We start from the raw sequence: 24,993 nt of genomic DNA on the forward strand, positions 1-24,993 counted from the left end.
AAGAGCGTTTGACAGCTCTGCGTAAAGTTGTAGGCGCAGATCATTTACTGAAACTCATTTGCTTCTAAATTTCAGTATGTTTAAACCTAGTTTAGAATTGTTTTGCAATGCACCATAATCTACCCTATTCTGTAACATTATTTAATAGAGTCAGTCACTTATTTGTCAGATCAACTCTGATCGACAAAAGAAAAAAAAACACTAAAGCGTGTGTAAAATATTTTGACAAATAATGTCTAATTTTGCCATTTTCAACCATATTTCCTAATTAGATAATGCACATTAAAATGTATGGATATAAATATGTTGTCCCGTTGCATATTAAACGTGTATGATGGAGTTGCTGCCCTGAGTGTGCAGCTTTTAGAATCTTGTGCCACACGTCACATGATCAAATACTCAGTAATGTCTTACCGAAACTGCAGAGTTGCTGTTTTCTTGGCAACAGATCTTAAAGGTCACACAATATTAAGCTATTTAGTATGCCATTAATTAATTTATTTTGCGTATTTCCCACCAAACATTTTAGCTGTTGATATTTTCATCTGTCGGACAACTACACACGATACCGGCGAAAAGCCAGCATTTGCCAGCTAATGTAATCCCTGAGCTACATACAGTTGTGCTCATAAGTTTGCATACCCTGGCAGAAATTGTGAAATTTTTGGCATTGATTTTGAAAATATGACTGATCATGCAAAAAAAAGTTTTATTTATGGATAGTGATCATATGAAGCCATTTATTATCACATAGTTGTTTGGCTCTTTTTAAATCATAATGTTAACAGAAATCACCCAAATGGCCCTGATCAAAAGTTTACATACCCTTGAATGTTTGGCCTTGTTAGACACAGAAGGTGACACAGGTTAACATGGCAATTAAAGGTGAAATTCCCACAACTGTGGCTTTTTAAATTGCAATTAGTTTCTGTGTATAAATAATCAATGAGTTTGTTTGCTCTCACATGGTTGCACTGAGCAGGCTACTGAGCCATGGGGAGCAGAAAAGAACTGTCAAAAGACCTGCGTAACAAGGTAATGGATTTTTATAAAGATGGAAAAGGATAGAAAAAGATATTCAAAGCCTTACAAATGCCAGTCAGTACTGTTCAATCACTTATTAAGAAGTGGAGAATGTGGGGTTCTCTTGATACCAAGCCAAGGTCTGGTAAAACTAGAAAGATTTCGGGCAAAACAGCCAGAAGAATTGTTCGGGATACAAAGAAAACCCACAGGTAACCTAAGGACAAATACAGGCTGCGCTGGAAAAAGACGATGTGGTTGTTTCAAGGAACGCAATACGACGATACTTGAACAAAAAATTGCTGCATGGTCGAGTTGCCAGAAAGAAGCCTTTACCAATTCCACAAAAATTACAATATGCTCGACAAAACCTTGACACGCCTCACAGCTTCTGGAACACTGTAATTTGGAGTGACGAGACTAAAATAGAGCTTTATGGTCACAACCATAAGCGCTATGTTCGGAGAGGGGTCAACAAGCCCTATAGTGAACAGAATACCATCCCCACTGATGTTTTGTGGGTGTGTGAGCTCTAAAGGCACAGGGAATCTTGTGAAAATTGACGGCAAGATGAATGCAGCGTGTTATCAGGAAATACTGGCAGACAATTTGCATTCTTCTGCACGAAAGCTGCTCATGGGATGCTCATGGACTTTCCAGCATGACAATGACCCTAAGCACAAGGCCAGGTTGACCCTCCAGTGGTTACAGCAGAAAAAGGTGAAGGTTCTGGAGAGGCCATCACGGTTTCCTGACCTTAATATCATCGAGCCACTCTGGGTAGATCTCAAACGTGCGGTTCATGCAAGACGACCAAAGACTTGTGTGATTTGGAGGCATTTTGCCAAGATGAATGGGCAGCTATACCACCTGCAAGAATTCGGGGCCTCATAGATAACTATTACAAAAGACTGCATGATGCTAAAGGGGGCAATACACAGTATTAAGAACTAAGGGTATGCAGACTTTTGAATAGGGGTCAGCATTTTTTTTTCTTTGTGGCCATGTTTTGTTTTATGATTGTGGCAACTCCGTTATGGTCTACAGTTGAATATGAATCCCATAAGAATTAATTATTCAATGCTCACTCATATTTTCTTCACAAATAGTACATATATTACCAAATCTCCAAGGGTATGCAAACTTTTGAGCACAACTGTATATAGTTTTAGCAATTTTTTCCCAATAAAATTTCAATCTGTCCAGAAAGGCAGCTCCTTTTGTATACCTTGGTAACAGAACATTCTTGTGTGATTTGGTGGATTACATAATTGGAAAGAACTATGGGTAACACTTCTTATTTTACGAGTCCCCAAAGTGTGCCTGTAGATGCTCTACAATCTATTAACCCTAACCCATATCTATATCCTATCCCTAAACTTTATTCGGTCCCTAACTTTAACCCTTACCCTAAACCTTATTCTAAACTTAAACTTGGCCTTAGTTGTTTAGCAACCAATAGTTTGTTTAATATATTTGTTGATAGCATTACTATCTATGGAACATCTACAGATGGAAATCGGGACACTCAAAATAAATTGTAACCGAACTATGTTCTACAATGGCGATGCTGTTCTGTGATTTATCACTAGCCAGGAAGGATTACTTCTGTTGCGCGTCCCCTTACGTTGTAATGTCACTCTTACAAACAATGAATGTTCGTGCATATTCCCGGGGTAAGGAGAAGCCTAAAGGGTGCGATTTAATTTCATGAATGGATAGTTACATGGCTGGATAGAACGCCACATCGCTAAGTAAAGTAAAAGTTGAATGGTTTATTTTCCTCCCTGTCTGCCTGTCTTGTATCGTGAATAAGGAGCTGATAGTTTCGTTATATATTCGAAAGAGAAGTGTGTGGAGAAATAAATGTAAAACCGATACTACTTGAATGCCACTTGTCAGCCTTCCAGTACAATCAGCTGTTCCAACGTTTACCTCGGGACCGTAAGCTTTCGTACACGTTTTCTAACTCCATCACCGGAATAATGCGTTGAAGGTTTTTTCATTGAGTGGAGAATTGCTTTCTGAGAAAAATATCTCCGATGTACTCTACACTGAAAAACGTAATTTGAAGTCTGTGGCGCATTCAGGGGCTGCCCCTCTTAACAGTTGTTTAGATTATTATCAGGAATTAATCACACACATTTTCAGCAAAAGTGGCCTCCAAATGATCAGATATGGCCATTGGCCCGTAGTTGTGCTAGGCTTGCACTTCCGGCTAGCCAAATCCTAACAACCAAGCTTGCTAGCAAAACAGAGACCGCATGCTTTCTGCAGAGCAGCAGTTGTCTTCAGTCTAATGTCAGTCTATGACCAACAACCTTATCATGCTTATAAAAACAGATAACGCAGTCTTAAAGTTAACTTTCATTCAAATATAAATGATCTCAGGTACAGTACACTGTGACATGACCTTGACATCATGTATGGAGCCTCCAGCTCATCGAAAGGTGATGTAAGTCGCAAGTGACCAGTAGTGGCTACGCAGCCATTGGCCATTATCGGAGCCAAGTTCTGTCGATAGCAATAGTTTGTGAAACATCCTATCGTCCTATCGGCCAAAGGATTAATCGGTCGACCCCTACTACAAATGTACAAAATGAAAATTACACAACACTTAAATTATTCAATAAATCCATTAGAATTTAATTAGTTTTAATTTTGATCTCATTTTGATGATGTACAAGGTTAAATAACATACATTATTGACCAGTTTGTGACAGTCAAAGAATATCTGCATGAATAGCCGTGCATTGGCCTAAAGCAAGGTTGCTTGATAAACACCATACATTTGATAAATAAAAGAGAGGATGATTTACAGTGGCCTACACTTTCAAGGTGCCTCCGGTGATCATGCCTCTGGTCATCATCCGCATTCACGGAACACCCCGGACTCTCCGCTATAAAGGGTACCATTTGGGTACCAACGCTAAGTGTCGTGGGCTATTGGCAATTAAGTCGGAAATCAGGGTTAAAAAAACAGGTAAATAGTCTCTAAATAGTTTTCTATTTGTGAGTTTAGAATTCTGACAATGGTACAATGTAATATACGCCTATTTAGGAAAAGTAATGGAAGGAGGAGGGTGTAACTTTCAGAATGGAAGTTTTATTTTCATTACAAACTCAAATGCCAATTCCCCTAGGCATCTGGCAGTCCTAGTGTTAAAGCCCTTTATGTCATCATAAAAACACTAACATGAAGAAACACTGTTTCCATGAAGTTCAGTAGGAGCTTAAACCAGTGAACCAACTGCAAGTTGTAGCAAATGTGAAATATTTATTTATTTCTTTTTTTATAACTTTTTGGATACAGTCTGTATTTCAAATAATATCACTGCGATCCGAGATGTGGCCACAATTCTTGATCAGGATCCTGCGGTCAACTATATAGTATTATCCGATCCAGTCTGATAACAGATTGGATCTCGGATAATCCCATTTCAGATATATCTGCGAAGACCTGTAGTCCTGACCCTTTCCTTGTGAAGTCTAACAATGTTGGAGCACACTTTTGGAGAGATCTTGTACTACTCCATGCAACACAGTTAAAGTTCCTTGATAGCTTTAGGTTTATACTGGTGGACTGCTTTCTTCAATTCAGAGCACAGGATTTCAATTGGAGTTCATTATGGCATCAATCTTAACAAGAGCCCCTGGACCACTAGTTTCAAAACAGACCCAATATTAACTTTAGCATTGGGAAATAATACAGCTCCTCAAATTGAGTTAACAATCCGAAGTAGGCCACACTTTACAGGAACAAATGCAATCATTGTTGCTAAGCATTATGAACAAGTTGGGTGTTCCACCTTCCACCAGTGTACTTAATCTCATCATAGTTAAACTCGTCCTGGGGCAGGGCTTCCATGACTATCTGAGGATCTTATTTCTCGTATCATTTGCTATGTTGTATGGAAAATGTATGAACATTTTCATTTTTATCGCTTTGCTCATCCTACTGAAAAAGAGGCCATTGCCAAAAACTTGAGGGTGGATAGCACTTTCATGTGCATTGGAATGGCACCTTTTATCTTGGTTTGCCTTTCTAAAATAAGTTTGAAAACTCACTATAAAAGTATCTTCAGAGCCACTGTACTTTAATGCAAGAGAAATTTGCAATAATGCACTTTGCTAAATGCAGTGCCAAATCTTCTGTCAGAGTAACATCAGCCATCTTCCATTTTTTTTATTTAAAAACATTATCCACCAAATGTTCATATTGATACATTTTACAGTTTATTAATCACACGGTTTATGCACATATTTATGTGTATAAATGCTTGACATATGAGGCCCCTGGTGACTATTCCAGCCTGTGATGAACTGTGACAGTTTCAGCTTCCAGGAATTGCGTACAGATCCTTGTGATGTGGGGCTGTGCCAAATGTGGAGATTCTGGGCTAGTGTGTTTACAGCTAGTCTGCGGATGTGAAGCTAGTTGAATGCACTGCTACATTTGTTTTTAAATATGTTAGAAGTGGCTTGTTGTAGACAAATTAAAGTTAAATTATCTTGCACCAGATCTGGAGCACCCTCTGGCATTCAGCATGTTAATTACATGCTCACTCAAAACTTGAGCCATCTGTGTGTGAAATTGATGTTTTAGTGTATTTTTATTGTCCACCGCACAAGATGCATCTGTGTAATGCTCATGTTGTTTAATCAGCTTCTTTATGCCACATGTGTCAGTTGGAGGGATATTTCGCCAAAGGAGAATTGTTCATTAATAGGGAAATAAACTTTGTGCAGTAAGAGAAATAAGCTTTTTGAGAGTATGGTACAGCGTGTGGGACATACTATAGGACTTATACTTTACATGTTGCATTTGTTTTTATTCAGTGTAATATCAGTTAAAGCACTTTTCAGTCCCAATAATCCAATAAAGAGCATTATTAAAATTCTAGATATTACGATGTTTCTTAGTTTTAATCCTTGTGATTACATTGCAATTTCTTCAAATATGTAAGCTGTCTTTTGTTTTTATGCAGCCAGTACTCCAGTCCGGACACCTACCGCTGGAATGAAACGTAATCTCGAAGACGTTGGAGGATCATCCGGTTTGGTAACCAAAAGAATAAGGCAGAAAATATTTAAAAAGTAACATTTAATGTTTTTGTTTTGTATCCCATTTGTCTATTTTCAATTGCATTTAATATTTACAATGTGTGTTGTACCAAAAATGTTTTAAAAGGCCTGTTGGTTGAATTTTCAACAATGTTTTGCCTTCATCCTTACTGAAATAATGTGTCATCCTTGAACAAGGCTTTCTTCCGTGTTCTGCTGACTAGCAAAGGTCACCTCTCAATGACATCTATGTCATTATTTTTTCATTCACTTTTTGACGTAATGTGTTCTCCCCATTTGAAGGTGAGACTCGTGAGGCATCTGCCTGTCAATTATATGTTCTCATGGAACTAATGAGAATACGTTTATGTGCTTATTCATTTTGTTTTGAGCAGATAGTATGCACTATACTATAATTTACACAACTACCAATGAAAACATATATTTTTTTCAATTTAAAGGCCTTCCATAAACATTAAGTGGAAATAAAAACATTTAAAATGAAGCAGTATCTTTTCTGTGGGTTTTTCTCAAATATTTTTGTTTATTTCTGTGTGCATTTCAACTGTTTAAAGACGAAATGTGTATTTGTTGAAATTATTTTACAATTTAACAAGGTTTAAAATGTATCTCTCTACTGCCAAACAGGCCTCCAAAAATAGTGTACTGTACTATGCAAATGGCATTAGGTCCCCCTATGTCATCAAAACCATTTGCTTTCAAACTTGAAAATTCATAGCTGACTATGGTATGATAATGCTACTACTTACTTTATCTTTGAACATAGCAAAGTGACTTTAAACATCCAGTTTTAGAGGTAATGTTGGGGTATTAGGAAATGGACAGTATTTCATAAGAATATTTAAAAGCAAATCTGCATTAAAATATACTAATATAGTAATGTAGTCAAAGACGATTTAATATAAACACTTACAGAATGTGGTTCTCTAATATAGTGCCCTCCACTAATATTGGCTCCATTGGGAAATCAAACCAGATTTTGAAAATAGTCCTTATTGTTTATCCTTTTGATTTTTCAAAATATTATCAGAAATGAAACTTCTAATGTAAGTAAAACTGTTGAAAGAAAATATACATTCTCAAATGTGTCTGTATAAGTTTTTTCACCCCTTAATTTAATTCTTTGTGCAATCCTCCTTTGCCAATATAAAATCTCTGAGTCTCCTATAATGCGAAATGAGGTTGGAGAACACACGGCTAGGGATCTGATACCATTCCTCAAAACAGAATCTCTACAGATCCTTCAGATTACGAGGTCTACCCTCTTCAATGAACCATTTTTGTGTTGATTTTGAGGTGTGCTTTGGATCATTGTCCTGCTGGAAGATCCAATCATGGCCCAGTTTAAGCTTTCTAGCCAAGGCAGTCAGGTTTTGATTGGTACCTGATGGATTCTACGATACCATGTAACCTAACAAGTTGTCCAGGGCCTTTGGAGGAACACCGCCCCACAACATCAAAGATTCACCGCAGTACTTCACAGTGGGAATGAGGTACTTTTCTGCATGGGTATCTTTCTGTCTACACCATATTCTCTGGTGTTTATTTCCAAAAAGCTTTATTTTAGTCTCATCTGACCTTAGATCCCAGTCCCATTGAAAGTTCCAGTTACGTTTGGCAAACTTTAGGTGGTTGTTTTATGACGGCAAATATTTTTTTTATGGCAACCATCCCAAACAACTCATGGTTATGTAGGTGGCATCTGACCATCGTTTTGGTGACTACCCCAAGACCCAACTAACGTCTGCAATTCTCCAGCTGTGATCCTTAGAGATTCTTTGGCCACTCGAAAAATCCTCACTGTGAGTGGGATCAATAGACACCGGCCGATTAAGATCCCTAGTTACGCTAAAAAATAAAAGCCCTGATAGCGGACATTTTATTTTCTTTTTCTTATAGCCATTACCTGATTTGTGCTAGTTTACAAAGGGTGCTAGTATTTGTGGAGGGCACTGTATACGTACCTTTAGCCTTATCCGACCATAGAACCCGATCCCGTTGAAAGTTCCAGTAATGTTTGGCTAACTGTAGGTTTGCGGGTGTAGGTGGGAGGGTTGGCTGCGGGATGAGGGATGTGATACGTACTGGTTGGCTGGATGGAATTGAGGTCTGGGTCAGGTGGTGATTGCTTCGTGTTAAAAAAATTTAGTTTTTCTTTGGTTTCACTCTTTAGCATTGGTTTGGTGTCGGTTTAGGTGGTGAATGAGTGGTACTGAGAAATCATTCTAGTCAATTAGTAAACATTATTCCACAATACTGTGGTATACTGTAACTAATTAAATAGGATCTTTATGGAAAAGGAAGTTTTCCAAATGTAAGGTATACACGAATTACATTTAATGTTTTGCATAACATTATCGTGAAATTTGAGGTTGAGGTTTGGAACCTACAGACATGCTTTATTTTATACACTTGCTGTAATCAAATCTGGACGCATTTTGGTATAATCAGGGTGAAGATGTAAATATGTAAGTATGTGTTTGGAAATACAACACTGTGCCATAAGCTGAGCGATATTTTTTAAATACCAACATCATGGTTCTGTGACTCAATTTAAATTTGGGTACATGAAAAAACATTCTAGCCCTGCACTTTAACAAGCTTGAGCTCAATAATCCCCGCGCACATCAGAATATAAGTAAATGAGTCCTTTATAGACATCTTCCAAGACCTAATGGCCCGCTGTAACTCCTGTTCAGTTATACATGCAATTATCCACAAGTAAAGCAATGTACCTATGTACCTTGTGGAACTTTTTTGTGGTAATGCTTCATGAAATCCTTGAATTTGCTCGAACAAATTGATGCAGATGTGTGAGGTAAGGTCATTGGAAAACGGATAGCTGTCCCATTTTTTGGGAACCAGTAGCGCTGGTGTGGGGGGGGGGTGTTGCCCCCAGCGTCTCATATAGCTGCTTTACCCTCCTTTGCGTTATCAGCCTTTCGAGCAACTGCTGGGAGAGGGACCAACATTTTTACCCTCAATGCTTGAAGTATATTTTTAACATTTGTCTACCCGTTTTTTTCCTTACAAAAATGAAGTACCTTCCCACCGGATTCGTCCTAAGAAGTACCTTATTTCCCTTGTTGCTTACCTTTCCATTGATGAGTGGAACGCCGTCTAGGTATAACCAGGGATATAACATGTTCCAAGGAAGGGCTTACTCTGGCTCCGAACAAAGACACAGGAATAAGTGAGTGAAGTTTTCGTAGTTATTTGTACTGTATGTATAATTACAGTTCTAATTATCGTTTTTTACGGATAGTGTATGGTTTATTTTCTCCAATATTTAGAATAACAGAGTATTTCAATTATATCTAATTCAAGATACTATATATATATATATATATATATATATATATATATATATATATATATATATATAATATATATATACACACACATATATAAAAAAGCTTATTTCAAATAGAAATTTGACTAACGTACCCCTTAAAATCAGCCCCAAGAAGATGATTCCAGGAAAGATTAAAAGGGGTTTGAAGAACCACTGTGTGTAAAGAATCCATAAAACATCCGCTAACTACTTGAACGTCCACATATTCTCTATCAATGGCAGCATGTATTCGTCATTGTCATTTTATATGATCAATTCCTTCAGAAACTGGTGTGCATACGTTGTGCACAAAAACGTGAGCTGTGCGGTCGTGGGAGGCACGGAGACCTATGTGCAGCCGGAGTCCAACCCGTGCCCCATGCCTCAGTCCGACTGCGCGCAACAAGTGAGGTAAGTGCCTAAGAAGGCTGAAGTGCTGCTATTTTTATTTGAACTGAGAAATGTTTTACAGCAGTGATTCGACATCAATCAATAGCAAAGGTTACCAACTCTATGTAATTACTTTGAATTTTCAGAACATGTCCCCGTTCCAACCAATAGCTTTATGGGTTGTTTGGTTTCTTCTGCCTAAGTAATACTATTCCGAACTCGTCGACCTGATTGCATTTTTATTGGCATTCTAAACGTATCATCTTGTTTTTGATGATCGAGATGATACTAACTGGTCAGGTATGCTATTTATTTAAGCTACTGTATGCAAGATAATCATCAGTAGTGTTATCACTAGACTAGCACTGCATAGTTGAATGTCTATGTGATAACTACACCCACTGTTAGGGCCGTTGGGTCACTGACTAGGTAGGTATTGTTACCCTTAGGCCATAGACCTCTACTTGCCACTTTATCCTCTGTAGTCTGCCTTCAGTCCTTCAGATCACATAGTAGATCATTCACTATTTACAACAGATCATCTCTGTGGTTATATGTTTATGATGGACAGGTGAATTTGAGTGATTTACGGTTTCGTTGTGGCCTGCAAAACATCCAAGAGCCAATTGAGCATTAGGATGGATACATATACTGAAGAGACTTCAGCAGAATTAGGCCATTCATTTGCACAAACTGTAAATAAGCATCTGCTTTGTATTTGGGAGGCATGTCATACACATACACATACACATACACACTTGTCCCCTGGGCATCGTCAGAGGCATTTGACACATTCCTCAGGCTTTCATTGGTGTTATTTATTTTGCATAATGTAGGACAATAAGCAACCATTTCTGAGATGCCCTTGGCTGTGGTGACAAAGTGTGGCTCCACATTTTTGCTGGGTGTGAATGGTAGAAACATATTACACTTCTTTAAAATGAGTTAATTAGGAGAGCAACTGGAGCTAGCCCATCTGTAGTTTGTCATAAACAGATCTTTATTGCTAGTCGCTGCACATGTGTATATGTTGCCTGGCTAAGCATTCCTCACATTTCATGAGAATGAATGCCCATTGAAACTGAAAGGTTAAGCTCTCTGGAGAAAAAGAGTCTTACCTATTCCTGATGTCCTTCATGCTTTGAATTAAAGTTTGTTTTAATATGATTTTTTAAAATAATTTCTTAATGTTGTGGACCACCAGTCAATCAGTCAATTGAATTTCTCAGTTTGTAGAAAAGGCGCCTTTTGGCTATCTCTCTACCATAACACCTTTCTTTTTGTTCAGGTATCGAACTCAATTCCGCCCCATCTATAAGGTTGGTTACAAGTTGGTGACTGAGCTGGAGTGGCGATGCTGCCCTGGCTACCAAGGCCATGACTGCAAAGACCTGAAAGGCATCCCATTCCGTCCAACGGTCCTGCGGCCTGGACCCAACCTGCTGCCTGTCCCTAGTCACGTTCCAGATACACAGGGTAGGGAACCCGCGTCATCCTGTAGACCCTAATGCCAGTACACTCAGGCCATAGTGACTAGAATATTTTTTCATCAAATGGTTAACACAGTACACTGCAACTTAGTAATGTAAGAACATTGATTAAATGGACATTTCCTAGTAAGCCGGAAGATCTGTTTAGTAGTTAGAGCGTTGGGACGGTATCCAAACCGTCATTTGGATTTTTAACAAGGTGCTTAACACAAATTGCTCCTGTATGTCATTCTGCATTAGAGCATCTGCTAAATGACTACTATTTCAACGTTGAAGAAGACTTGACTTAATAATCAGTTTTCTCTCCGTAGGTCCGGGACAGCAGGCATGGGGTCAGAGTGGCCATCCCTGGGGCACAGGGGTGTGGCCAGGAGGTCAGGCAGGACAACGGCTGGCAGCGGTCCAGGGAGGAAGTCATACCACAGAGCAGCTAGAAGAGGAGGTCCAGCGTTTATCTCAGCAAGTCCTAGACATGCAGGCAGCCATGACGAGCCTATCTGCAAACCTGAGGGTGGACCTACAGGAGGATGCCAGCCAGATGCTTGTCACGTTGCTTAACAACCTGCGCCAGCCGGACAGCGCACGCGGTGAGCAGCAGAGCATACTGCTGCAGGGCATCTCTCTGGACAAGGATTACAATGCGTTGGCCACGGACGAGTTTACCAACAAGATCAACCACCTCACTGAGACTATTAACTCTAAGAGCCGCATCCTGGATGACCTTCAGGAAAAGGTCAACAACCATGACGAGCAGCTCCGCCTGTTAAAGGAGGCAACCCAGGCCCCACCGACCCTGCCGGCCACGCCTTGTCCCCCAACCAATGATGAAGCCCTGCGCACCTATGTGGATGCAAAGTTCTATGCCCTGAGGGACGAGATGATGGAGGGCATGGAGATCAAAATGGCAGACCTGAAGTCCTCGTGTGACTACAAGATCCTCTCGGCGCAGGAGCAGTCGGAGGGCCAGGAGAACAGTTACCTTAGCCTGGTCGAGCTCCTTGAATCCAAGGAAATGGACCTCCGCAAGGAGATCCAAGACCTCAAGGAGCAGATGCCTGGTGCGCGGACAGGAGATGGAACCTCGCTAGGTGTAGAGGAGCTGCGAAATGAGCTGTTGAGGGTCTCTAAGGACCAACTGAGCCTCCAGTCCTTCATAGAGAAAAAGCCAGAGTCTGAACCACTCCTCCTCCAAGTGAAAGATCTAGAGGCTCGTCTCAACATGTCAGAGAGGAACTTGGATGTGCACAAACATTTCCTAGAGGAGAAATTGAGGAGAGATGTTTCAGATGAGGCCGCAGACCTGAAGATGGCCTTGGAGGGTAGAATAAGCTCCATGGAAGACCGGGTCAATGCTTTAGTGGTAGAGATAAGCAGCCCCTTACCAGGGACTCAGTCTGTGTTGAAGTCCCAGGTTGAAGTGACCTCTCACAAAACCAATGTTCAGACTATGGAGGACAGACTTAATGCCCTGAACCAACTGTGCTCTACGAAGTGCAACTCTGACAAACAGTCCATAGAAAGCCTTCAAGAAAACCTCCGGCTCTACAGAACTAACCTAGAGACAATGCAGTCTAGCATTGATGGCCAATCGGCTAGTCTTGGAGACATGGAAGAATTTGTCCACGGTCAACTCCTGTACCACTCCGCCATTCTTAAAGATGTGAGAGAAGAACTTGGAGCTCTTAAAGGACATATCGGAGGACAAGAGAACTCTTTGTCTGCCCTGAGTCTCTCCTTCAGCCAGCAGTCTGTGGCGTTCCAAGGGCAACTTCTAAACCACAGTGCCAGTCTTTCAAATGTGGAAGAAATGCTGGGAGCTGTCAGCAGCCATATGGGAGTGCAGCAGGGCTCTTTGACCACGCTGGGTCGCACACTCACCCAGCAGACCCTGGAGCTTCAGCAACTGAACGCCTGTTGCCAGAGCAGTGCAGGGCCAGCCCAAGAGGCCAGGGACCTGCTGGAGCTCCACTTGGCACAGAGAGAGGAACTGAGGTCCAGGCTGGAGGAGCTAGGCAAGGAGGTGAGGGCTGAAGCAAACCACTGCAGGAACAGGACCCAGGGCGTAGCACTGGACATTGCCAGGGTGGACGGTAGGATTAAGCGTTTGGATAACGTGTGTGGTAGGCTGGACCCCATCTCCAGCAACCTGCACCGAATCAAAGAGGGGCTGGACAAGCACATTACCGGCCTGTGGAATTGTGTTAGTGGGATTAACATTACCCTTCAGTCCCACACCAAGGACATCAGAGGACTGATGGGCTCATACCAGAAGCTCCAGTACAACGTGTCCGACATCACCCAGGACCTCCTTGCATTGACCTCCAGTACTCAGAACTCTGGTAAGACTTGGCATAGAGATTGATTATTTGCTGAAAAAGGCATGTAATGATTTCAAAACCCCAGGTTATATCTCCCATATTGTTCTCATTACCAACAGCTCCCCTCTCTCCTGATAAATTTGTTCCCTAATGGTTCGATTATCGTTTCCTGGAACATTTCACATGTTGTTGTGAGGCAGAGATATTTTGTTGTCGGAAGGTCTGGCGTGCCAAAAACCAATTCCACTATAGTTGCGATCAAGGCATTACAGTCATGTTTGCATAAATATTAGCGGTACAAAGAATTAAACACACTATCCTACCAGGTAGCTTTACCTACTGAGCTACTGATGACCACTAGTATAAAAAATCTACTGAATCACCTCCAGATTCTCCAGTAGCAGAGGCTGGATATTACAATCAAATTGTGCTAGTAAGATACAACTCAGGAGTTTCAGCTGGGGTTTGTTTGGGGCCCCTGAAGTTGTTTGCTTTAAATTGGATCTAGAAGTTGTTTAATGTAGGATGGTTGTTGGGAGTGCATGAGAACAGAGGAACCGAGAGAGGGGGGGGGGCTGGATTGCCGTCTCACTGCATTCTGACTCAGAGGAGGCAGCAATGATTGAACACACATGGGTGTTTTTAATAGACCCGCTTTGTGTTGAGCAATATCTGGGTTTAAGGGATTATTGTGTGTGCGTGTGTGCGCATGCATGTGTCTGAATTCACATGTGCATGGACTTCTGCAGGAACTGTATCTTTTTACCACTAGTATTGCTATTCCATGATCATGTGTAAGATTTCAAAAGCCTTATTTCCTTTGAAAGGGACTATGAGTAGTATATGGACATAGGTCACCTAGGCACCATCAGGACAGAGCTGAATTGCACAGGGGGAATAAGGGAGTTGGAAGCACAACATGTGTTCCAAATATTTTTATATTGAACACAGACATGGAAGTACATGGATTGTCACCATATATAAACTTTCTACACTATACAATTCATGAGGATTGTCCCTAAGACTTTTATTCTGAATCCAGGCTCAGTTTGACTCTGTAGTTCATTCTGGGAGTTCCATGTGCAAGTGGCCCTGCTTCTCATTGTAATGCCCAAGGGAGTTACTTTGGATCTGGGTCAATGTTGCCAGTTCCTGGGTGTAGCTCTAGAAGTCAAGTCTGATTAGCTAAGCCTTAATAACCTTCTGTTTGAAAGGCATACAGTGGGTAGAACAAGTATTTGATACACTGCCGATTTTGCAGGTTTTCCTACTTACGAAGCATGTAGAGGTCTGTAATTTTTATCATAGGTACACTTCAACTGTGAGAGACGGAATCTAAAACAAAAACCCAGAAAATCACATTGTATGATATGTCATAAGTATTTGAACACCTACCAACCAGTAAGAATTCCGGCTCTCACAGACCTGTTAGTTTTTCTTTAAGAAGCCCTCCTGTTCTCCACTCATTACCTGTATTAACTGCACCTGTTTGAATTTTTTACCTGTATAAAAGACACCTGTCCACACACTCAATCGAACAGACTCCAACCTCTCCACAATGGCCAAGACCAGAGAGCTGTGTAAGGACATCAGGGATAAAATTGTAGACCTGCACAAGGCTGGGATGGGCTACAGGACAATAGGCAAGCAGCTTGGTGAGAAGGCAACAACTGTTGGTGCAATTGTTATAAAATGGAAGAAGTTCAAGATGACGGTCAATCTCCCTCGGTCTGGAGCTCCATGCAAGATCTCACCTCGTGGGGCATCAATGATCATGATGAAGGTGAGGGATCAGCCCAGAACTACACGGCAGGACCTGGTCAATGACCTGAAGAGAGCTGGGACCACAGTCTCAAAGAAAACCATTAGTAACACACTACGCCGTCATGTATTAAAATGCTGCAGCGCACGCAATGTCACCCTGCTCAAGCTAGCGCATGTCCAGGCCCGTCTGAAGTTTGCCAATGACCATCTGGATGATCCAGAGGAGGAATGAGAGAAGGTAATGTGGTCTGATGAGACAAAAATAGCTTTTTGGTCTAAACTCCACTCGCCGTGTTTGGAGGAAGAACAACCCCAAGAACACCATCCCAACCATGAAGCAAGGAGGTGGAAACATCATTCTTTGGGGATGCTTTTCTGCAAAGGGGACAGGACGACTGCACCGTATTGAGGGGAGGATAGATGGGGCCATGTATCGTGAGATCTTGGCCAACAACCTCCTTCCCTCAGTAAGAGCATTGAAGATGGGTCGTGGCTGGGTCTTCCAGCATGACAACGACCGAAACACACTGCTTGGGCAACTAAGGAGTGGCTCCGTCAGAAGCATCTCAAGGTCCTGGAGTGGCCAATAGAAAATCTTTAGAGGGAGCTGAAAGTCCGTATTGCCCAGCGACAGCCCCGTAACCTGAAGGATCTGGAGAAATCCCTGCTGCAGTGTGTGCAAACCTGGTCAAGAACTACAGGAAACCTATGATCTCTGTAATTGCAAACAAAGGTTACTGTACCAAATAGTTCTGCTTTTCTGATGTATCAAATACTTATGTCATGCAATAAAATGCTAATTAATTACTTAAATCATACAATGGGGTTTTCTGGATTTTTGTTTTAGATTCTGTCACTCACAGTTGAAGAGTACCTATGATAAAAATTACAGACCTCTACATGTTATGTAAGTGGGAAAACCTGCAAAATCGGCAGTGTATCAAATACTTGTTCTCCCCACTGTATGTTCCACATTTCCCACCCTCATGTCAAGCGAGCACACGGAGAATGTGACTGTAAGAAATAAAATATCTGCCTCTCCCTAGTACTAGTCATAACTTATATAATTTTACTTTTTATTTAAAATGATTTAATCTGCCAGCCAAAATGTTTTTATTAATACCCCTCAGAGGACAGTTTGCTATTCATATTTTCCGGGCTGGAAGCCGTTTTACGATGCGTCACATTAAGGCAACTCTCATGTTTGGCTCAGTGCTCCTTCTTTCTTTCAGGCTGGACTGGCTTGTACAATCTCCACTCAATCAGGAAGTGGGAAGCACTGTCCATTATAGAGGCGCCTGTCATTGGCTTATCAGTAGTCTACTTACGGGACCCTATCAGAAGATTTGTTATTCGAGGTCCAAGTGGACTTGAGTGTCTCCACGAGGTCACGTCAGGCGCCGCTGGACTGTTATGACATCACACTCTTCTTCCTAATTCATTTCCTCCCTGATGCTCTTGTTTTCCTTTTGTCCTTTCTCTCCATATCTCCTGGCCCCCTCACGCTCTGGTGTTGCTTAGCACATTGGCCTAACTCTGTCTTTCTTCTCTCTCCAAATAAACACAGTGCCCCTGCCTAAATGGAACCCTTTTTCTTATGTAGTGCACGACTTTGGAAAAAAGCCCTATGGGTCCCGGTCAAAAGTAGTGCACTATACAGGGAACAGGATGGTGTTTAGGAGGTTTCCACTGTTAAGGCTGGCCCTTGAGCCTTGTGCTGCTCTGTACTTCTACAACGTCATATACATATTTTGCCAGAAAGGTTGAGAGGGACTGAGATTCGGTGCTGCGGGTCAGAGTTTATGGATTTGGAACTCTTCATTTTCCTCAATGGTTTAGATTTTATATATGTATGTATGTACTGACAGTACTGATACTTCTAGCTACACAAGTGCCAGATTAAGCTTGGCTTGAAGACCGGTATATAAATGACAAGACTAAAACTGCTAACAGATTTGGCTCAGGAATTTGTGTTCATTGGTTTGGCACTCCATTGCGTCAAACTATTTTTTTGCCAACTTTGTCCCCATGCTCAAGATAAACCGAACAAAAAGTATCAGAAGTGCAGTTTAATTAGAGCAATTTCCCAAACCATTAGCTAATGAGGTCTCTCCTGAACTTACCAACGCCTCCTCAGAGATTCTCACTCGCTCTTGTGTATGTGTGTGTGTGTGTGGGTTGCAAGCCTCTGCTGACAAGCTGCTTAAATATCACCCCCTCAGTATGCCTGGCAGCCTTGGCAATCACCGCAAAGATGATATTCGGGAGGGACATATTCACCGGCTAACGTCATGCGGCCTTGAGATTGAAGCAGCTAGCGACGTATTGCTGCATTTCAATCGGTCATAGAAAGCCATGCTTTATGGAGAAGGTGCTACCTTTAACCCTTGAATGTACAACTATACATAAACCTCTAATATTTTGGTCTGTAGTATATAAATGGGGTGTGTGCGCAGGCTTTTGCATCTATTTGTCTTTGGGATCCACACAATGTGCCCATCCTGGTTCATTTTTACATTATAAGACATCCAGATGGCCTGGGGTCACTAAAAGCCCATTGCAGACGACGCAACACTTGAGGTCATTAAGGGGAGTAAAGCTAGCATGATTTCCTGCCTCTGGCCGCCTTAGTGGTCATATATTGTTGTAGTCAATGACCCTATGACAGCTAAGGTCAAAAGCAGTGGACTGTGAAGGTAAAAACGGCTCACTTTGTGATGCAACACACTCTGGCCATACAAGAGCTGGCCCAGTTAGTCCCAAAACAGACCTGACACACACTACTGCAGTTAAACATATCACCAGGTATTGGCCAGAAACCACAGGGGAACCGTTCCTTTTGACCTCATCCTCTCCTAAGCAGCTGTTCCACATTACTCCTGACATGTTCTATTAGAACTTTTTTCCAGTTGAAAGTAAACTTTAGGATCTGCGAGCGAACACATTTGTTCCTATATCCCAGGTTCTGGGTTGTGTCCTGTTTGGCTCAGACAGACTTGGAAATCCTGTGTGTGGTACTAAACTGCTGTACAGTGGTTACGATGCGGTGTGGAATGGAGAATAGAGATTTATATGTAGGGAACCCTCTGTGGCTGGCTGAGAGTTTCTGGAGTTTTCTCGGGATGGATGCCCTGACTGTAACACAGTATTCAGGGCTGCAGCCAGGAACCCAGCTGCAACTGTTTACATGCACCTATTTAATAATGGTGCGCGAGCGCAGACACACACACTCATGTTACAACTTTATCCTGTTATCATAACCTTGGGATTGGGGCTAAAATTGGCTTTTCAGGTGGAGTCACCAAGACCCAACAGCCAGGCAACACACAATCACGTTAAACCACACACACACAGTGGTACCTCCTGTTGTGTTTTACGTCCTGCTGTGTTCTACTAGTCTCCTCCCTTTGTAGTGTTTAATAAGGAGCAAGGTAAAGTTGCTCCTAGACCCTCATTACCTGCCAATAAATACGGTTAGGATCAGATAAGTCATCGGTCCTAGATATTTACATGGGGAAATGTTTTAATAGCTTATGTTCTCTGGTCTGGCTTTTATAGTGACTGACCCTTTTTGCCTGAGGTGGGGTAGCAACTTAATATGCAGGTATGCCTTTCATGTAGCCTCTAGTCTCTCTGAAGAAAAGTTTGGATCTGATGGCTGTTGTCTCGCTCAATCCAGTCTGAAAAAGAGTTGAAGTTCCCCCTGCAAAGCACTGATCCTGTGTCTGTTTTGGATATTTCCAACTTAAAGATGTCATACATTTAAACCACATTTAAATGTATATTCATCAGTAGTTTCAAAGCTCACCACATTAATCTACACATCACTTAAAATCATCACCAAAACATCTGCATCTTTACTTTATTACATATGAAACATGTCTTTTTAACGGGAGCATTACAGATCGCATGATAGAAATTTCAGATGAAGATTAAATTTGAGCCACGTATTTACTGTGAATGTCATCTCCAATGAACACCTTACATTTCAGTCACATTCTAATGCTGAAGATCGGTGACTCGGAAATACAACCAAAAACACATTCTGAAATAACTGTTTGGGGGATCAACTGCAAGTCCGAAGCCAGGATAAATAAGATCACATCTATACATGTTATGGGTGAGCAGTCCTTTTATGTGTAGTGGGTTTTAAGGATGTCCCTTTAAATGTGGTTTGTTCTAACTGTTTACTCCTGTCAAATTGGATGTGTCTGTGGTGTGCTCTTCGATTCCATCTGTTTTGAGACACTGATGACAGAGAGGTAATCACTCCTTGTTTAGGCGCTTTAATTGCCAGTTAGAATTTCACTAGACTCGTCCAAAACAGGTGTGACTGCACCGTGATTTGGAGGTTTAAAAACAGGGCTTCATAATCTCAGTCTTGGAGTGCCAAACACTTCTCATGCTGTAAATAAAAATACAGATAATAGGAAAATCAAATACACTGAACAAAAATGTCTATGCAATATCCGATACAATTTTACAGAGTGGCAGGTTTTATATATATCAGCCAACTGAAATGAGTTCATTAGGTCCTAATCTACGGATGTCACGCATTGCGTGGACGTGGCCTCCCTGCATCAGCGTTGGAGATGGGAGGGCGGATCCAGAGCCCCAGCAACGCCAGGCAAGCTGTTCAGAGCCCGGGCAGTGCCCCAGCAGCCTGCGGGAGCCCAGAGGACAGGAACTCCGTCAGGAAAGGAGAACTCAGTCGTTCTCAGTTGTTTCCCCACTTCCTCCTTTTTTCTGTTGATTGAACATCCTACAGGGTGCCTAATCACTAGTGAGGTGTCCATTCCCTGTCACTTTAAACGTTTTATTTATATTTTTGTTCAGTGTTGTACAGTCCATTACAATCCTCACATGCGGGTGTATGTTTTACACAAACCAGCTTTTGACTTTAATGGTAGGTTGACTTCACTGGAAGGCTTGCTGCATAGGAGAGTGAACACTTTCGCTTGAAGCACAAAGGATTGTTAAGAGTAATGACAGCTTTGCTTTCCTGTCTAAAAGGAATTCTCTTTGATGCCTTTCTTTTTGACCAGACATTTCAGTCTGTATATCTGTCAGTGTCAGTTGTCAAGGCACCAGCTGTTTTGTTAGTGAATTTCACTCAACTTGGCATTAGATGGTTTTCTCATCCTTAAAAAGTTAATGGGCCAAGACAAACTGTAATCCAGTTGGGTTTTATAAAAACCGCCAGTACAAACCTAGCCACCGTTAGTTAGAGACAAATCTAATTTGTGTGATTTTTTTTTTGTATACATTTTCTTTCATCTCCTAATGATCTTGCATAACATGGAATCAAAAATGACATTGATATCAGTTGATTTAGTTTTTTCTTTTTTGGTTTAGCTGAATAAATCACTGTTTAAGTAACCCAACATGGATAACAGTATCTCTTGGCCTATTCTTTGAAGGTGAGGAACCATCTAACAAGTTTAAAAAAAGTTCTAATTCTCTCTTAAGGCTTGTTCACCCATTCACAGCTGGTCTTGAAATGATCCCTCTCAAGCCTTTCTTCCTCTTGACCCCTGGTTCATCTTTCAGGTGTTCATGGCGATGTGCAGCAGTCTGGACATCCCACTAAGACTAAGCCTGTCCCTCAGAGCCCTGTCATGCCTGTTGGGCCCCTAGCAGATGGGGCCCTACCACGTATGATAGAGACTGGAGAAGCAGGAGCCCCTGGGATCATGATTTCATCCAAACTGCCCAAGGGGGCTGATGGCAGCATGGGCTCCTTCAAGGGCTTTGCCGGAGCTCCAGGTGAATCTTTGGGTTGTCTAACAGAGTGGCTAGGAAGATGTACAAAAAACACGTGGACATTCACACAATCAGATATACACAGATAAACTGCATGTTTTAAAAGAAGTAATGTCTTGATTGTTTTACAGCTTCTCCACCCTCTGCAGTGCCTCTGATGCCTGATAGTCCAGTCATTTCAGGTGAATGCTATTTCTCATAGATTTACAGGCAATATGAAATGTTAAGTCCATTCAAAAATAATCTCTCACACATTTGCCCACTTCTTCAATAGACTTTCATTACACAAAACCCTATTTAATTTTAACAGTTAGATATTTAGTATTGTGTATTCTTAAGTTAAATGCATTAGTATTATTTACAGTTATGAACAATAGTTAGTCTCAAAAAGCAGTTTTTTAGTGTGTCCCCAAAAATAATACTCTTATATTCTGTAAACCTTTGACAGAGTTATGAATCATTGAACTTAACCTATTTCTGTGCGCCAGGTGGAGGGGTGTCCTTCTCGGCCGGTCTCAACCTCCAGCCTATGGCGGGCTTTATCCGCTTCAACAAGATGTTGGTCAACGATGGGGGACATTACAACCCTTACACAGGTAACATCAGAACAGTCCCAAGCACATACGTAAAGTCCAACAGATGTATGTAAAGTGTAGTTGTGTTGGCTCTGTACCTCAGCAGTGGATTTGAATGGGTACAATGACAATGTGTTCCAAGTAAAGACTTTCAGGGTATTTTCATCCATATCAGATTACATTATCCCTACATTTAAGGGGACCAAAAATATAGGGAAGGTGCATTTGTTTGCATCATTACTGCATGCGCGAGAGAGCTGTAAATGTGTAGTCTTGATTCTAGACTTTGCATTTGAATTCTGTTGCTGGTGTTTGACAACACTAGGAACAAAGTGTCACTGTAGCATGATGTGGATCAATTAATCAGACATAGCCAAAGCAGTTGTTCCAAAATCAACTGTTTGGTTAATTGAGAAGAAATAAAGCACTGGGGAGTTCAGCAATGGCAAATTGGTGAAACAAAGACAGTGGATGACCAAATAATGCTAAACATAATAAAAACCAACAAACAACTGTCAGATTAGGTTTTTTTAGGCATCAATGGCTGTTACTGGTACTGGCTCACTTGTCTTCATTGATGATGTAAATGCCGACTACAACAGTAGGACGAATTCTGAAAAGTACAGAAGCATCTTGTCTGCTCAGATACAAATAAACTCCTCAGAAGTGATTGGATGGCACTGCACTTTGCAGCGGGAAAGTAACCTAAACATTGCTCAAGCAACCAATTCAGTTTTTAAGGGCCAAAAAGTGGAGTGTTCTTGATGGGCCAATTCAATCATCAACCTGAATCCAATTAATTGTGTTTCACTTGCTGAAGACGAGAAATGCCTTGTTTGTTTCAGGCAAGAATGCCCTGAAACAAACACGAACAAGATGGCTGCATTACAGGCCCCACAGAGCATCAACAGGGAAGATGCACAGAATTGCCTGAATTGCATGACTGCTCTTCAGACAGTCTTGCAACCAAGTATTAAATGACAACAACAAAATTTAGATCATGTTAATTTGCCTAAATACTTGTGGTCCTGTAACACAGGCTGTAATTTCTACACTGTTCACGATAAATGGATGTAAATACCCTCAAATTACTTCTGAGTCTGCACTTTAATCTCTTAATTATAGTTTCATTTAAATTTCAGTGTGCTGGAATACTTAGGGACTGTATAGTATGGACCATATACACACAGTGGTCTCCAGAAGTATTGGCACCCTAGGTAAATATAAAAAAGTCTGTGAACATGTGCCATTGCTGATTACCAGCTTGAGCTGACACAAAAAAAAAACTTTATCTACGGAGTTAAAATTATTCAAAGAAAAGGTAATCAAAACATTTATTTTATTCAGAAACATTTGTACCACAATTATTGGCACCTCTGCATTAAGTACTTTATCCACCCTCCCATTGCCAAGATAACAGATCTGGGTCGTCTCCTGTGTTTTATGAGGGAGAATGCAGGAATTTGAGGCCATTCCTCTATAGAGAAACTCTCCAGATCCCTGAAGGTCGTGATGCTTGCTTGTGCACTCTGCTTGTGAGCTCATCTCACAAGTTTTAAGTGGGATTTAGGAGACTCTGATGCTAGTACAAAAGCATGATAGTTTGTTGCCAAAAAGTTACATTTTAGTCTCATCAGACCATAAAACCTGGTTTTCATTGACATTTCGCAATCTCCAAGTGCTTATGTTTGTGGTTTGGTGAGAGCAGAGACTCAATTTTGGCAACCCTTCCAAATAACTTGTTACTATGGAGGTAGCTTCGGAGATGTAACCAACTTCTGCAATTCTCCAACTGTGATCTTTGGATATTTTCTACCACAAAACCATTATTTTGACATCCACATCCAGGCATATTCATGCCAACTCCAGTTGATTTACATTTCATAATTATTGGCCTAATAGTGGAAATTAGTATTTTCAGGCATATAGCCATTCCCTGATTTGTGAATGTCAACATTCTTCCAATCCTTTTCCATTTTCATGGACAACTAAGGTTGTTTGGCATGTGTGTCACCATATTTTCAGGGGGTGCTAATTGTGGCAGGAATACAATTCAAAAAGTAATCTTTAACTCAAAAGTTATACACATTCGATTTTAGTTGTTTATCATGTCTGTTTACGCTGTATAAGTGACCCCTTGTCAATGACCGGGGTTTGTATTTGGCCAACATTTTTTGACTCTTCTAGGCATCTTCACTGTCCCCACGGAAGGCCTCTATCTTCTGAGTGCCGTGCTAACAGCCCAGAGAGGTGCGAGGGTGGAGGCGGTTCTCTCCGTGTCCAACCGCAGCATCCAGAGGCTGGACACGGCCGGGTACCTGCCTGCTACTGGTGGAGTTGGGGCTGGATCCACCAGCTGTGACTGCGGAGGCTCCGCCTCCCTGAGCCTGGTTCTAAGTCTGAAGCGTGGCGACAGGGCAGGCTTAGTCATGGTTGCAGGAAAACTAGCCATCTCGGAGAAAACAGAGTTCCTCTCAACATTTAGTGCTGTACTTCTCTATCCCACCCTCTCAAAAGAAAATCCTGTGTTATAGACAGTTATCCCCTAAAAAACAGAACAATGTAGCATCACCTGTTCTATATTATACATACATGCCTTACAGCTATTTTATGAAAAGTGATTCTGATTATTATGCCATAGGGAAAAACAAAAGATGCATTTACTTGCTCTTGCTAGGACTTCTTTCATTTTTTTTTTTTACAGAAAAAAAGAAATTGATTATTGAATCCTTATGGAGGGAATAGGGCAAGCGACTGTCAGTATTAATATATTTAGGAATTATATTTTAAGTATTTTTTTTGTTACCTGGTGGGTAAGCGTCTGCATTGTTAGCGTGTTTAATGTTTTTACATTTGTTGTAGCATTTTTAACCTTAGTAATTTAGTTTAAATCATTGTTTTATGTCAATGTCAATCAATTGTAAATAGCATTTTTAGAGAACTACTGCTAAGCTAATGTATATTTTTCAATTTGGTAAGGGACAACCAACTTTTTTACAAAATACATTGCTTTGAAAGGTCTTTGCATGTCACCACAATCAAGTCAGTTTATAGGACAAGTGCTTAAACAAAATGGTTCAGTGCCTTTTCTTGGAAGAGAACCTCAATTCTGACTTGGGGGTCAAAAATAAAGTATTTGTTTAAATGTTGGCCATGACTTATCTATGCTAATGTTATTTTTCTATAATATTAATTTTTTTCACCATAATTAATGTACTTATCTATATTTGTATCACAGGATTTATCTCCCT

At 41.0% G+C, this 24,993-nt stretch overlaps 2 protein-coding genes across 4 annotated transcripts in view; both read left to right on the forward strand.

Moving 5' to 3' along the window:
- The window catches only part of smchd1 (structural maintenance of chromosomes flexible hinge domain containing 1), a 54,336-nt gene extending 47,744 nt beyond the window's left edge, over nt 1-6,592 (forward strand). The window contains exon 47 of the mRNA XM_010885439.5: nt 6,012-6,592. Coding sequence (XP_010883741.2) covers nt 6,012-6,124 — 113 coding nt within the window. The 3' untranslated portion in view covers nt 6,125-6,592. The remainder of the gene's footprint in view (nt 1-6,011) is intronic.
- A 66-nt stretch (nt 6,593-6,658) lies between these two features.
- emilin2b (elastin microfibril interfacer 2b) lies at nt 6,659-24,892 on the forward strand. Of its 3 annotated transcripts, none has more exons than XR_002195854.3 (9): nt 6,659-9,301; nt 9,728-9,853; nt 11,121-11,308; nt 11,634-13,661; nt 20,955-21,170; nt 21,299-21,349; nt 21,656-21,763; nt 22,885-22,959; nt 23,930-24,006. XR_002195854.3 is itself a non-coding variant. In XM_010885438.3 (9 exons), the coding sequence occupies exons 2-9, from the start codon at nt 9,213-9,215 to the stop codon at nt 24,274-24,276; spliced, it is 3,153 nt and encodes a 1,050-aa protein (XP_010883740.2). In that variant the 5' UTR covers nt 6,660-7,601; nt 9,150-9,212; the 3' UTR covers nt 24,277-24,892. The 3 variants fall into 3 exon arrangements, 2 of the variants coding, with proteins under 2 accessions (XP_010883740.2, XP_012994962.2); XM_010885438.3 differs by lacking the exon at nt 22,885-22,959 and having other exon boundaries at nt 6,660-7,601; nt 9,150-9,301; nt 23,930-24,892; XM_013139508.4 differs by lacking the exon at nt 22,885-22,959 and having other exon boundaries at nt 6,660-9,301; nt 23,930-24,892.
- The last annotated feature ends 101 nt before the right edge of the window (nt 24,893-24,993 follow it).

Source organism: Esox lucius, chromosome 21 (assembly GCF_011004845.1).
Source record: "Esox lucius isolate fEsoLuc1 chromosome 21, fEsoLuc1.pri, whole genome shotgun sequence".
Classification (NCBI taxonomy): Eukaryota; Metazoa; Chordata; class Actinopteri; order Esociformes; family Esocidae; genus Esox; species Esox lucius.

What these genes read in the sequence shown, in the direction of transcription:
- emilin2b (XM_013139508.4), top strand. Translation starts at nt 9,144, where the DNA reads ATGAAGTACCTTCCCACCGGATTCGTCCTAAGAAGTACCTTATTTCCC. An exon ending in GGGCTTTGCCGGAGCTCCAG is followed by an intron (nt 21,171 to 21,298) that starts GTGAATCTTTGG and finishes ATTGTTTTACAG; the next exon opens with CTTCTCCACCCTCTGCAGTG. An exon ending in TGATAGTCCAGTCATTTCAG is followed by an intron (nt 21,350 to 21,655) that starts GTGAATGCTATT and finishes TCTGTGCGCCAG; the next exon opens with GTGGAGGGGTGTCCTTCTCG.